Source organism: Halichoerus grypus, chromosome 7 (assembly GCF_964656455.1).
Source record: "Halichoerus grypus chromosome 7, mHalGry1.hap1.1, whole genome shotgun sequence".
NCBI lineage: Eukaryota > Metazoa > Chordata > Mammalia > Carnivora > Phocidae > Halichoerus > Halichoerus grypus.
Genome location: NC_135718.1, coordinates 34,049,384 through 34,061,819, shown reverse-complemented (window position 1 = coordinate 34,061,819; position 12,436 = coordinate 34,049,384). Strand labels below are relative to the sequence as shown.

Here is a 12,436-nt window from a genome sequence, read left to right as displayed (position 1 = left end):
GTTGTGATTCCTTGAGGGACTAGATTTGTGTTGATAGTTTCCAAGCTTATCACTTGAATTTCTTTTCCTTTTTCAATCATTTCCATTTAACCTGTAGTTGAACTTTGGTTTTCAACCTATTTGCTTCCTCATTTGGTTTCCTCACATGGTCTACCATCTAGTGGTAATAGAGAGTAACTTTCATTCGCCAAAGTTTAACTCTGAAGTCCTGAGAGGACTTTCGTTTTCTATCAGGGGTATATTGCAGTGTACTGTGTGTGCTAGGCGTATAGTTTGTCACACCCAATATAATCTTAATTATTAGAAAGCTTTATAGTTGACTTTGTTTTATAACATTTATAATTTTTTCCATTTATTTAAGGTCTTGGACAAGGCAAAACTACTTAAGATCAGAATGATTGATTGTGGACAGTTTAGGGACTAGACTAGAGGCTGCAGGTGATGCCCTTAAGAAACATAATCTAGTAGGAGGAAAAAAACACATGGGCAGATTTTATTTTAGTAACTGTATAGTCATTACTCTACGAGGTACAAAGTAAAGCATCATATCTGGAGGAGAGCTGGGAAAGGTTTTATGAGAAAAGAGACATTTCCAAAGGTCATTTAATGGCCGATGTGATGTCAGTCTGCTGTGAAAAGACACTGGCCAAAGCATCCATCCTCAATGTAGCCGATTGATTAAGAACATGGGCTCTGGAGCCAGACTGCCTGGGTTCAAATATGCCGTTTTTGAACTGTGTGATCTTGGGCAAGTTATAGGTCTTTTGAGTCTTAGTTTTCCATTTTAACAATGTTCTCTTTTTCTATAGGACATCTAAGGATATAATCAGCAAAACAGCCTCTCATAGTACACAGTTTTGTGCTGATTGTGATGGCTTGTCACAGGAACTCAGACGCTGTAACCAAGAAGGTACAAAATTGGTTGAAGAGTCTGGGAAACACTGTGATAAACTCAGTAGCAACCTTGAAGTAGTATCTCAAGAGACTGAACAGAGATGCGAGGCCCTGGACGCAAGCACGCTTGCTTTTTCTGAACAGTGGGTATCTTGCTTAAACAAAAGGGAAGAAGAACTTCAGAACTTATTGGAGGTAATAACGTTGTATTTGGAACCTACTTTGGAGAGAATAGTAATAATCAGAAAATGAAATATTCCTGGCTTAGAATTGGTTTCAAAACAGATGATATTTTAAAATAATGAATGAATTAAATTTTTAAAGCATAATAGTTGTTATCCTTATTCATGATCTAGTCTCATGTACATGTCTTCTAGAGCTTAAAATGATTTAACTCTTGTGTCTATCTGTCCTGCATCTGTCCTTGGTTTTTGACTTGTTAGTTCTTTCAGTTAAGGGCACCCTGTTTTTTGAATATAATTCAAACCTATTATTGCTTTAAATATTTAGGATATTGTTCTGATTGGTCAAAGGGTACTTGATAGTTTTGTGTGTTTGCTTGATCTTAATACTTGCATGAGCCCTTTATGGCTTGGTTTTTCTTTCTGTGCTATAAAAGGATTTTACTAATATTCTCAGGAACTAGGTAAAAGAATATAAGTTTAAAAAAAAGTATTTTAAGCTCTATATAAGCTATCTTTACCAAAAGGAACCAGGGCTAATTGAGAAATAGCTGATTTCAGGTTTAAACAGGAAATATACCAGATAAGCCTAGAGATGCTGTCATACCAGAAGGTAAGGGAGCTATTAAAGATTAGTGGGGTTGTATCAAAAAAACATAGGAGCCCACCTGATGACACTCCTTTGTTTAAATATGGTATAATTTGAGTTTCAAAAGGAATAATTACTATAATTGATTAAAATACATTAAATATATTAAAGCTTATGCATTCATAAAAATTTCATAGGTCTCCTTTGGATGTTAGGGAGGCAGTGCATTATTCTGAAAACTGGTAAATAAAGGGAAACAGTTGAGCATCCATATGCCTTTGCCAAAAGAATTCTGTCGTGGTTTAGCAGGATAGTGGATGGAGAAAAGTGTTTCATAGAAGAATCCCAGCTAATGCAGAAGGAATGACAGAATTTGAAAGCCACTATTTTGCAATCCTAGTGAGATAACCCCCGCGGACATTAATTACTATCTACACCATTTGAAAAAAACTGATGGAGAACTGTATTTTTATTTATTTATTTATTTTTTAAAGGTGTGTGTGTGTGTGTGTGTGTGTGTTTAAGTAATCTCTACACCCAGCATGGGGCTCGAGCTCATGACCCTGAGATCAAGAGTCTCACACTCTTCTGACTGAGCCAGCCAGACACCCCTTGATAGAGAACTTTATAATTAATAGGGTGATTACATGCAAACTCACTAATGAATCTTTTTTTTCTTTTAAATTTTATTTATTTTTTAAAGTAAACTCTACTCCCAATATGGGGCTTGAACTCACAAACCTGAGATCAAGATCTGCATGCTCTCCCAACTGAGCCAGCTAGGTCCCCTACTGATTAATCTTAACATGAGAGATAGAACCAGACATATGTGCTTTTAGCAGCACCTACAAAATATTCTTGCCAAACACTTAAAAAAGTATGAGGAAAGCTATCCTATTATTAAGAGAGTTAAGACCAGAGGGTCTTAAGACCTAGTTTGCGTGGGATAGTCCTTGTTTACATCTGTTGTTTGGAGGTAATTGTTTTTAAGAATGGCCCTTTTCACTCTGAAAAGTATCCCAGTTTGGGTGATAAATTATATAGTCATCTACTTAAGACAAATCAACCCAATCTAATGATAAATTCAAATTGTGAAAAACATTTGAGATAATTGGGGAAGTTTGCATGCTGACTAGACATTTGCTGTAAAGAAATCAACGTAAGTTTTTCAGATGTGAGAGTGGTCTTAAAAAGCTCTTAACTGTTAGAAGTGTATACTGAAATAAATGGATGAAATGATACAGGATTTGCTTTAAAATCTATGGGAGGAGGAATAAGTGGTTAATCTTGTTTGATCTATACCCCATGTGTTGATAAATGTTGAGACTGGGTAAATACAAGGGAGTTAATTATACTAGTCTCTCTACTTTTGCATGTGTTTTTAAAACTTTTTACTATGGAAAATTTCAAGATAAGGGGAAATAATATATTGAATAAAACACTGACAGCTTTGATTTTAATAACGAAAGCTCATTTGCATCATTTACAGGTTATAAACCAAGGCTGTAAGGCTGCAAGTTCAGAGATAACTGAAAAATTAAATGGACATAAAGCAGCTAATGAGAACCAGCGTAACACTTTTTTTGGTCAGATAACTACTGACGAAGAAAAGTTAACGGCACAAAGTCTAGAACTTAACGAAACCATAAAAATGGGTTTGACTAAGCTTAATTGCTTTCTACAACAGGACCTGAAACTGGATATCCCAACAGGTACTTTAAAGGGAAAGAGAATTGTTAAAATTTTTGAGGTTTAAGTCAACCTTGTACTGTGCCAGATGTTCAGAAAAACCAGGTCCTGCAATTGCCCGGTAAGAATTTTCCATCTCACTGTAGTCACCTCAAATGGAAAGAGTGGAACCCTAAAATACCTTTAAGATTAAAATACATCAAGATTAGATGTCATGATATGGGTGTCATGTACTTGTCATGAAATTTGGGCATTACAATCAATAAAATTTTACAAATATTTAGGGAGCTGGCTTGGTTAAGAGAAGATTTTTATTTATTTATTTTTATTTTTAAGATTTTATTTATTTATTTTAGAGTGTGTGTGCAAGCAGGGTGGGAGCAGAGGGGGAGGGAGAGGGACAAGCAGACTCCAGGCTGAGCAGAGCCCAAGGGGGGGCGTGAGATCATGACCTGAGCTAAAATTCAAGAGTCAGAAGCTTAACCAACTGAGCCACCCAGGCAGGCACCCCTTTATTTTTATTTTTTTAAGAGAGAGAGAGCACAGAGGAGTCGAGGAGTGGGGGTGGGTGGGGAGGGGCAGAAGGAGAGAATCTTTTTTTTTTTTTTTTTAAGAGAAGATACTCTATTTTTTTAAAGATTTTATTTATTTATTTGAGAGAGCGTGCAGGAGCAGGGGGGAGAGGGAGAAGAAAGCTCCCTCCTTAGCCCCCTGGGAGCCTGATGCGGGGCTCGATCTCACGACCCTGGGATCATGACCTGAACTGAAGGCAGACACTTAACCAACTGAGCCACCCAGGCGCCCCAAAGAGAAGATATTTTAAAAGCAAATAAAAAGAAAACCAGCAACCGTCTATGTAGCACAGTTTGTAAAAGGGCATTGTAATACCAGAAGTAGTTGAGGAATGTAATTACATAAATGTAGTTTACTGGAAAAAGCTCAGCGTATTGTGTATTTCCTTATGTGTACCTCTCATTTTGTCAGATGGCAAAGATCATTTTAGGCTATAGTGATTTCGGGAAGCCTTCATGGAAACAGGTATGCAAGCTATTGAACAGGATGAGTAATTGAACTATTCTTTGGATTGCACTTAGGGTCACAGACCCTGTAAATTTACTAAAAATCACTGAATAGATTTCATGGTATGTAAATTCTACTTCAAAGTTTAAAAAAAAAAAAAATAAAACAATTATAAAAGGAGATGATGCTAAAGAATGTTAGTTTATTTTTTCCACAAGGGTCCTGTAATATTTATTTCCACTCTTCAATGAAATTAGGAATATAAGTGTTAAGCAGAAAGGCAAGTGCTTGTGTAAAATATGTATGAGAGCATGAGTTCATTATAAAGAAATGTAATTGGGGGGCGCCTGGGTGGCTCACTTGGTTGAGTATCTGCCTTCAGCTTAGGTCGTGATCTCAGGGTCCTGGGATCGAGCCCCGTGTCGGGCTCCCTGCTCAGCGGGGAGTCTGCTTGTCGCTCTGCTCCTCCCCCCGCTCATTCTCTCTCCCTCTCTCTCTCAAATAAATAAAATCTTTAAAAAAAAAAAGAAAAGAAATGTAATTGGTTAATATTTAGCTGCCACCAAATTTAAATGAAATGATTATCCTGTCAAAGATCTCATTGGGAAAGCTGTACTCTTATTCCAGGAATGCTACCATTTCTCAGAACACTTCGATTCCTTTTAGAGCCTATAGCACATCTTTTGTACATCCTCAGAGATGGATAATTTCATGTTTTTGTGGTAGGTTGAATCCTGAAAATAGTTGAGTCTATCTAAGATCATTTGTCAAGTTAGGAAATAGTAGTTGTAAGCAATCTGTGCATGACAGGTAACAAGACTGATTCCCATGTGTGGCGATGGCTATATCCTTGGAAGCCAGAGACTCATTGGGAAGTATACATTCTAACAAAAAAAATCTCACTCGTATCCCACACTTCAATTTTTTCCTATTTATGTAATGTCCACTAAAGGTACGACACCACAGAGGAAAAATTACCTCTACCCATCAACGCTGGTGAGAACCGAACCACGTGAACAGCTCCTTGATCAGCTGAAAAGGAAGCAGCCTGAACTGTTAATGATGCTAGACTGCTCAGAAAACAGCAAGGAAGAGATCAGTCAGGTAAAATGTAAAGCGGCATAATTGTAGAACCCTCACGTAAACTCCTTATGTCATCATCTTCATATGAAGAATTTTATTCTTTGCCCTTAAATCCTACCCTGTTGCATTAATGGTAGTCGTCTGACCCTTAAGCCTGTTGCTTTTAATCTGGACATTTTAAAATTATTAAAGTAATAATAATAACCAATATTTATGTTGTGCTTATTACGTGCCAGAGCCTGTTCTAAGATTTACTCAGTTAATACTCTCAGTAGCCTTAGGAAGTGGGTGCTAGTACTGTCCCCATTTTAGAGGTGAGGAAACTGAGAATTACCAAGTCACAGGACGGAGTTGCAATTAGAACCTAGAAGAGCTCCACAAACTGTGCTCTTACGTAGTAATTATAGACGAGTTGGGAAGTAGAAAATAAAAAATAAACTGTAATCCCATTATTCTGAGATTACTACTTTTAACATTACAGGTACTTCTCTATGAGAAAACATATTTGGGATTATTTTCATTATTTATTTTTTAAATTTTCAAAGTTTTTTTTTTTTTTTTTTTTTTTTTAAGTAATCTCTCCACCCAGCATGGGGCTTGAACTTACAACGCTGAGATCAAGAGACCCATACTCTTCCGACTTAGCCAGCCAGGCACCCTCATTATTTTTTAGACTTCCTACTAATGTGGTTGAGGTTTAACTTTTATACAATGGGCATTGTGTTATTTTCAAAGAAGAAAGCTGCACGTATTTTGTGAAGATTTTTAAGTCCTTGGACTTAATCACTCATCTACCTTCTTATGTTAGGACTTGGATGAAGAAAAGTCAGTTCTAGGGCACTCTATTGAAGAACCTCCAGGTCAAGAGCCATCTATAGATGCTAGTGTGGATTGTTCATCAAGTGGTGGGATTCCGTTTTTCCAGGTACATGATTATATCCTGTCACATAACCCTTCCGCATCTGAAATAAGTCAGTCGTTGGCTATTGAATATGAAGGTATTACTCTTAGTGGGCAGAACAGCAAAATATTTTGTCATTCCTTTGGGATGGCTTGTTAACTTTTCTGATTTAAATTATTTACACAAATATGATAATTGATCAGGGGTTTTCTGTAGGAAAATTAAAGGCAAGGTTTAACTTAATCTCCATCCTCAGATAGTACTCTTTAGCTGTTATGGTTTTCCCCTTTCCACTTCCTACATATGCAGAATGGATACTGAGAGCAGTCATTTCTCTCTCCCCTCTACCTTTGACACGAAGTCCTGGAGCCTATATCTGCTCATACTCAGACTTTGAAAGCTAAGAAGTTTAAAAGACAGAGACTGAAGACCTCTCAGGTTATATTAGTTTCTCCTACCTGCAGCTTTTCTCTTATTAAGGATTCCCCCATGTTTCCTGGGCCTCCTTACCTGCCTTGATCTTGTACAGTTAAATCCTGTGACCTCTCCTAACTCCTTTTCAACACTCTTGGGAGCATGGCACTATAAACTGCCCAGCATCTTTCCTTTTATTTTGAAGACACGAGCCTAGACACAGTCTGTGATGGAAAGATGTTCTCACATAAGACACTGATGTCTACATTTTACAGTCGAAGTGCTGCTTCTGATAAGTGTATGTTCTTGTACCTCGTAGACTTGCAGGTCTTCCCACCAAGGCCTAAAGAAAGACCCTCCATCTGCGATTTAAGCTGTTAAAACTTCTAGCTTAATTTCTGTTAAATTCCTCTCTCTTTGTACTCAAGGTAGTTTTGTCCCCAGATCCTTCCTACCTTTTGCTTTATTCTTTACTATGAGAGAACTCTAAATATATTTCTTTTCATTTTTCAACCCTCTCTTCTATCTTTAAAGTTAAGGAAAGAAGGAAAGTTAAGAAAAGAGAACCCTAAAAAAAAAGAAAAGAAAAGAAAAGAGAACCCTAGTGACTACTTAATCCCCTGGCTGGAAATCCCTTCATTACTACCATTTATGGCATTTCGAAGGCTAGGCTTAGTGGTTCAGCTAGGGCAGGGAAGGCCCTACCGTACCAGAAAAGATTTGGGATTGGATTTTAGACCTTGAGCTGAAGTCTGAAAATTATTTTTTCCCTGCTAGCAGTCTCATGGGGAAATTTTCTGGGTTTGAAATTCTGAAGTTGGTTTATGATTTGTCTCAGCATGGATGATTGGTTGTGCAATGAATGTCATTAGTCTCCTAAAGCTCTCTATGGGCAAATGTGAGAATTCCAATGAAATATAATTCCTAAGTGAGAAATATGAAATAAGTTTAAGATAAAAGCTAAAATACAGTTAAAAAAATGTCTTGAGTTAGCCATATATCAGATTCTCTGCTTAAAATAGAATTGCCTTTTTTGTATGATATCAAATCTTTGTTTTCCTAGCGCAGGATTTCTCAATAGCAGCACTATTGACATTTTGAGCTGGATGATCCTTTGTTGTGGCGGACTGTCTTGTTACTATATGATGTTCAGCAGAATCCCTGGCTTCTCCCCACCAGAAGCCAGCAGCACCTCCTAGTTTTAACAACCAAAACTGTCTCCCGATATCACCACATGTCCTGGGGGGGGTAAAATTGCTCCCTGTTGAGAACCATTGCCCTACAGTAAAATCTTTAATTATGCCTTGGAAAATCATGCAGAGAATTAATACTTCTTTCACCTCACTCCTTCCATTGATGGTAAGATGAGGAAGGCATTCATTTCTACTTGCCAAACAAATTGTTGGCTCCAATTTGTGCTGAGCCTTTTCCACACTTAATTTCTTGCCTATAACCCAGAGAACTTTGAAAATAGAGTGTAGCTAATATGTATCAAATGTTACTTTATATTGACTTAATTTCTCCCATTATGTCCACAGCATAAAAAGTCACATGGAAAAGACAAAGAAAACAGAGGCATTAATTCAGTGGAGAGGTCTAAAGTGGAAGAAACTACAGAGCATTCTGTTACAAGGAGCAGACTACCTCTACGAGCCCAGATAAATCTTTAGTTAACTTGAGGGATTGGTGATTCTATTTTTAAGAAAAATGAAGAATAAAACCTATAACTCCAGAACTTGAGCCTTATGTATAGATGAAAAACAAATGGAAAATATCAAGGCAATACTGTAAATTCAGTTGGATTTAATATGTCTACTCATTTTTCTGTCATCCCTGTAGTTCACTGTGTATTAAGTTGGGTTTTATTTGGGACTTGCATTGAGTAAATATGTATTTTTAGCTTTTGATATAAAATAACCCTTTCCTAAAAAATGAAAAATATTTTTCTCAAAAAAAAATAATAAAAAAAGGAAAAATATTTTTCTTGTATTTCACTAGGCAGCATATATATAGAAGTTGTACTGTTCTTCTAGGCTTTAACTTACATAGGTAAATATTGCCAACTCGGTCTTGGGAAGGACCATCTCTACTTTTCTTGCTATGATTGAATTATGTCTGTATCTGCTTGCCTCCTTCCCTAGACTTTTCCATTCTGCATTCTCAGCTCACTTTCTCCTTTTTCATTTGTGACCAAACCATTTGTAGAGCTACAAAATGGTATCCATTCTTATTATGAGATAGTGTGAATTTTACCTAGAAGTCTTTTAACACTTTCTGTGGTTCTAAAATTACTGTCAACAATAAACATAACTCTAGAAGTAGTCCTTCCTTCAATATTTTTAGTTTGTTTCCCCCTAGATATAAAAGCATTCCTTTATGAGGCCTAACACATTAGCCCCCACAGAGTTCGTAAAAAGCCAGCTTCTCTAGAATATAGATTAGTCTTATGGGAGAACTACCAAGAACTCTGATTAATGGCTGTGTGGCCTATGTGTTGTGCAGAAGGTCCCAGTGATTTAAGGGCTTTTTGGAACCGTTAATTATGACTATAATTTATATCTGTTTGCTTACCTGATGAAACTTTGTTCTTTGTATATAATAAAATATGTATATGTATATTTTTCTTTAGTGAAATCTTAACCCTTAGAAGGGTCCTGACAATTTTGATCTAGCAGCCAAATTTCTGGAAGTTGAGATTTTTCAGCATGAAGAGCAAGCACACTTAGAAGGAATATAGGCAAAGAAAAAATTTTGTGCCTATATCAAGTTAAGTGTATACATTTAGAGAGATTTGACTGTGATAGCTAAGTAAAGTCAAACCCAATTGGAGAATTAGAAAATGTGCTACTTCAAGGAACTAAATTTACCTTGCAGAAGTATTAATCACCTTAATAAAAATAATGATACAGTTTCTCTGCAAAATCAGATGTCAACATAAGCTATGGATAATATCTAACAAAATAAACTGCCCTCAGTAAATCCATTAATAAATTTGGTTTCTACATTAACTTGCTTGCCCTATTATTTCTTATTCGGCAGTGGGTCTCTTTACAGAGTTTAGCAAGTTGTTCCAAAATTCCTAAAATATACTTCCACACAGGGGTGCCTGGGTGGCTCAGTCATGATCCCAGGCTCCTGGGATCGAGCCCCGCATCGGGCTCCCTGCTCAGCGGGAAGCCTGCTTCTCCCTCTCCCACTCCCCCTGCTTGTGTTCCCTTTCTCGCTGTGTCTCTCTCTGTCAAATAAATAAGTAATCTTATAAAAAAAAAACAACACTTCCACACAGATACCACCTAGGACGAAGTGCCTTGGTAAACATCCCAGGCTCCTTCAGTTGCACTCTAAGGGACTACGACCTTAGTATAAGATTAATGAGAAACAGATTGGTCCTCACAAGGCCTGATGTCCAGCTTTAAGTCATCAGTTTCCGGACATTTTAAAGTTATCTAGGAATGCTAATGCAACTGACAAGCAAAAATAAATCACTGGAGAATTTTTTTATTTTAAGTAGGCTCCACACCCAACCTGGTTCTCGAACTCACAACCTTGAGATGAAGAGTCACATGCTCCACTGACTGAGCCAGCCAGGCACCCCAAATCACTGGAGAATTTTAACATCCCAAGTCTTAAATTAGTTCTACAATTTCTCATATACAATATCAAGCACTCAAAAACTAACCATCAGCAAAAATAGAGTAGGTAGCTTCAAGGATTCATTCTTCCTGAGGCAAAAACGTTCAGAAACAACTTTGTCAGAACTAGGTTTATAGCAACCAAGCAAGTGCTCAATCAAGAGAAGGCAAACTAAAAACTAGGAAATCTTTTTGGTGTTTTACTTGCCCTTGCTCCATTCCCCTTCCCAGCTCCACGGTGGTCAGACTGCAGCCCACATTCTCAGAGCAGAGGGACCCTGTTCACTGGTCCTAAGGGCACAGAGGATCTCGTAATCTCTTTTTTTTTTTTTAAAGATTTTATTTATTTATTTGACAGAGACACAGAGAGAGAGAGGGAACACAAGCAGGGGGAGTGGGAGGGAGAAGCAGGCTTCCCACCGAGCAGGGAGCCCGATGTGGGGCTCCATCCCAGGACCCTGGGACCATGACCTGAGCCGAAGGCAGACGCCTAACGGCTGAGCCACCCAGGCGGCCCACTAAGGCAGATTTTAAATGGCCTAGCTAAGCACTGAAGGTGTGCTCTGACAGTCTGCAAAGACTGGGAGGATTTTTTTCTTTGTCTTTTCTTTCCTTTTTTTTTTTTAGTTCTTGTTTTATTTTTTGGTTATTGGCATTCAAGGAAATCTGTCAGCAGTAATACTAGCTGACTGCAAAGCAAAAAAAGCCTTCAGAGACTACCTAAGTCAGAGAGTTGAGATTTGAAAATAGTTTAGAAAAGTAACAAACCGTTAGTGCCACAGCAAGCAACAGAAACAAACCCTGAGGCATGAAGACTGATTTCCATGATGTCACATTATAATACTAAAAAAATTTTAAGATTTTATTTTTTTGAGAGAGCACGTGCGCACACAAGCAAGGGAGGGGCAGAGCGGGAGGGAGAGGAAGAGGGAAAGAATCTCAAGCAGATTCCCTGCTGAGTGGGCAGCCTGATGCTGGGCTCAATCCCACAACCCTGAGATCATGACCTGAGCTGAAATCAAGAGTTGGACGATGAGCCACCTAGGTGCTCCAGTACTAAAAACTTTTAACAAAAAACTAAGAAGTATGCAAAGAAACAAAGTATGGCCCATTTACAGAAGAAATTAACACAAACCATCCCTTATGAAGGACAAATATTGGACTTTAAATGAACTGTCTCAAATATGCTCATAGAGCTAAAGGAATTCAGGAGGGCAATGTCTCAACAAATAGAGAACATCGGTGAAGAAACTAAAGAAGAGCCATACAAATTTTGAGCTGAAACATATCAAAACAAATGAAAACACACACACAAATAGACACACACACATACACAAAACGCTAGAGGGTTCCAACAGCAGATGTGAGCAGGCAGTAGAAAGAACCAGTGAACTTGAAGCGAGATTATTGAGAGTGTCTAATCCAAAGTGCAGAAAGAAAAAAGAATGAAGGAAAATAAACAGAATTTAAGAGACCTGTGGACCACAATGAATCATATCAACATTCTCAAAACGGGAGTACCAGAAGAAGAGAGAAATGGGCAGAAAGAATACTTGAAGATAGAATAGCTGAAAAGTTCTCAAATTTATTACAACACTTGAATCTTTACATACAAGAAGCTCAATAAATCCAAACAGGAGGAACTCAGAGATCCACAAGACACATTATATATTCAAACTGTCAAAAGCTGAAGACAGAATCCTGAAAGCATAAAAATGTAGTCTTCAAGGAAATGCAAATCAAAACCACAGTGAAGTACCAGTTCATATCCACAAGGATAGCTAGAGTAAGAACAGAAAAGAACAAGTATTGGTGAAGATGTCACGCTCACTCTCTCTCTCTAAGTAAAATCTTAAAAAAAAAAACCACACCAAAAACCCTCCCCCACCCCCACTCACATGCTCTCTCTCTCTGTCTCTCTCTAAAAAAAAATAAAAATAAAAATGTGTACATTGTGTGCTCATAAAACACAGCTGCTTAATACTCCTTTGAAAAATAACTTTGTATACAAGGAGATGAACCTGGACCAAAA

The 12,436-nt window shown here is 37.6% G+C and overlaps 1 protein-coding gene and 1 long non-coding RNA gene across 2 annotated transcripts in view; one reads left to right on the top strand and one right to left on the bottom strand.

Moving 5' to 3' along the window:
* Positions 1-9,780, top strand: part of KIF11 (kinesin family member 11) — a 42,388-nt gene extending 32,608 nt beyond the window's left edge. The window contains exons 18-22 of the mRNA XM_078077358.1: positions 810-1,089; positions 3,155-3,377; positions 5,327-5,478; positions 6,266-6,382; positions 8,311-9,780. Of these exons, the coding sequence (XP_077933484.1) occupies positions 810-1,089; positions 3,155-3,377; positions 5,327-5,478; positions 6,266-6,382; positions 8,311-8,442 (904 nt within the window). The 3' untranslated portion in view covers positions 8,443-9,780. The remainder of the gene's footprint in view (positions 1-809; positions 1,090-3,154; positions 3,378-5,326; positions 5,479-6,265; positions 6,383-8,310) is intronic.
* The window catches only part of LOC144382554 (uncharacterized), a 61,556-nt gene that overhangs the window by 30,326 nt on the left and 18,794 nt on the right, over positions 1-12,436 (bottom strand). The window lies entirely within an intron of this gene.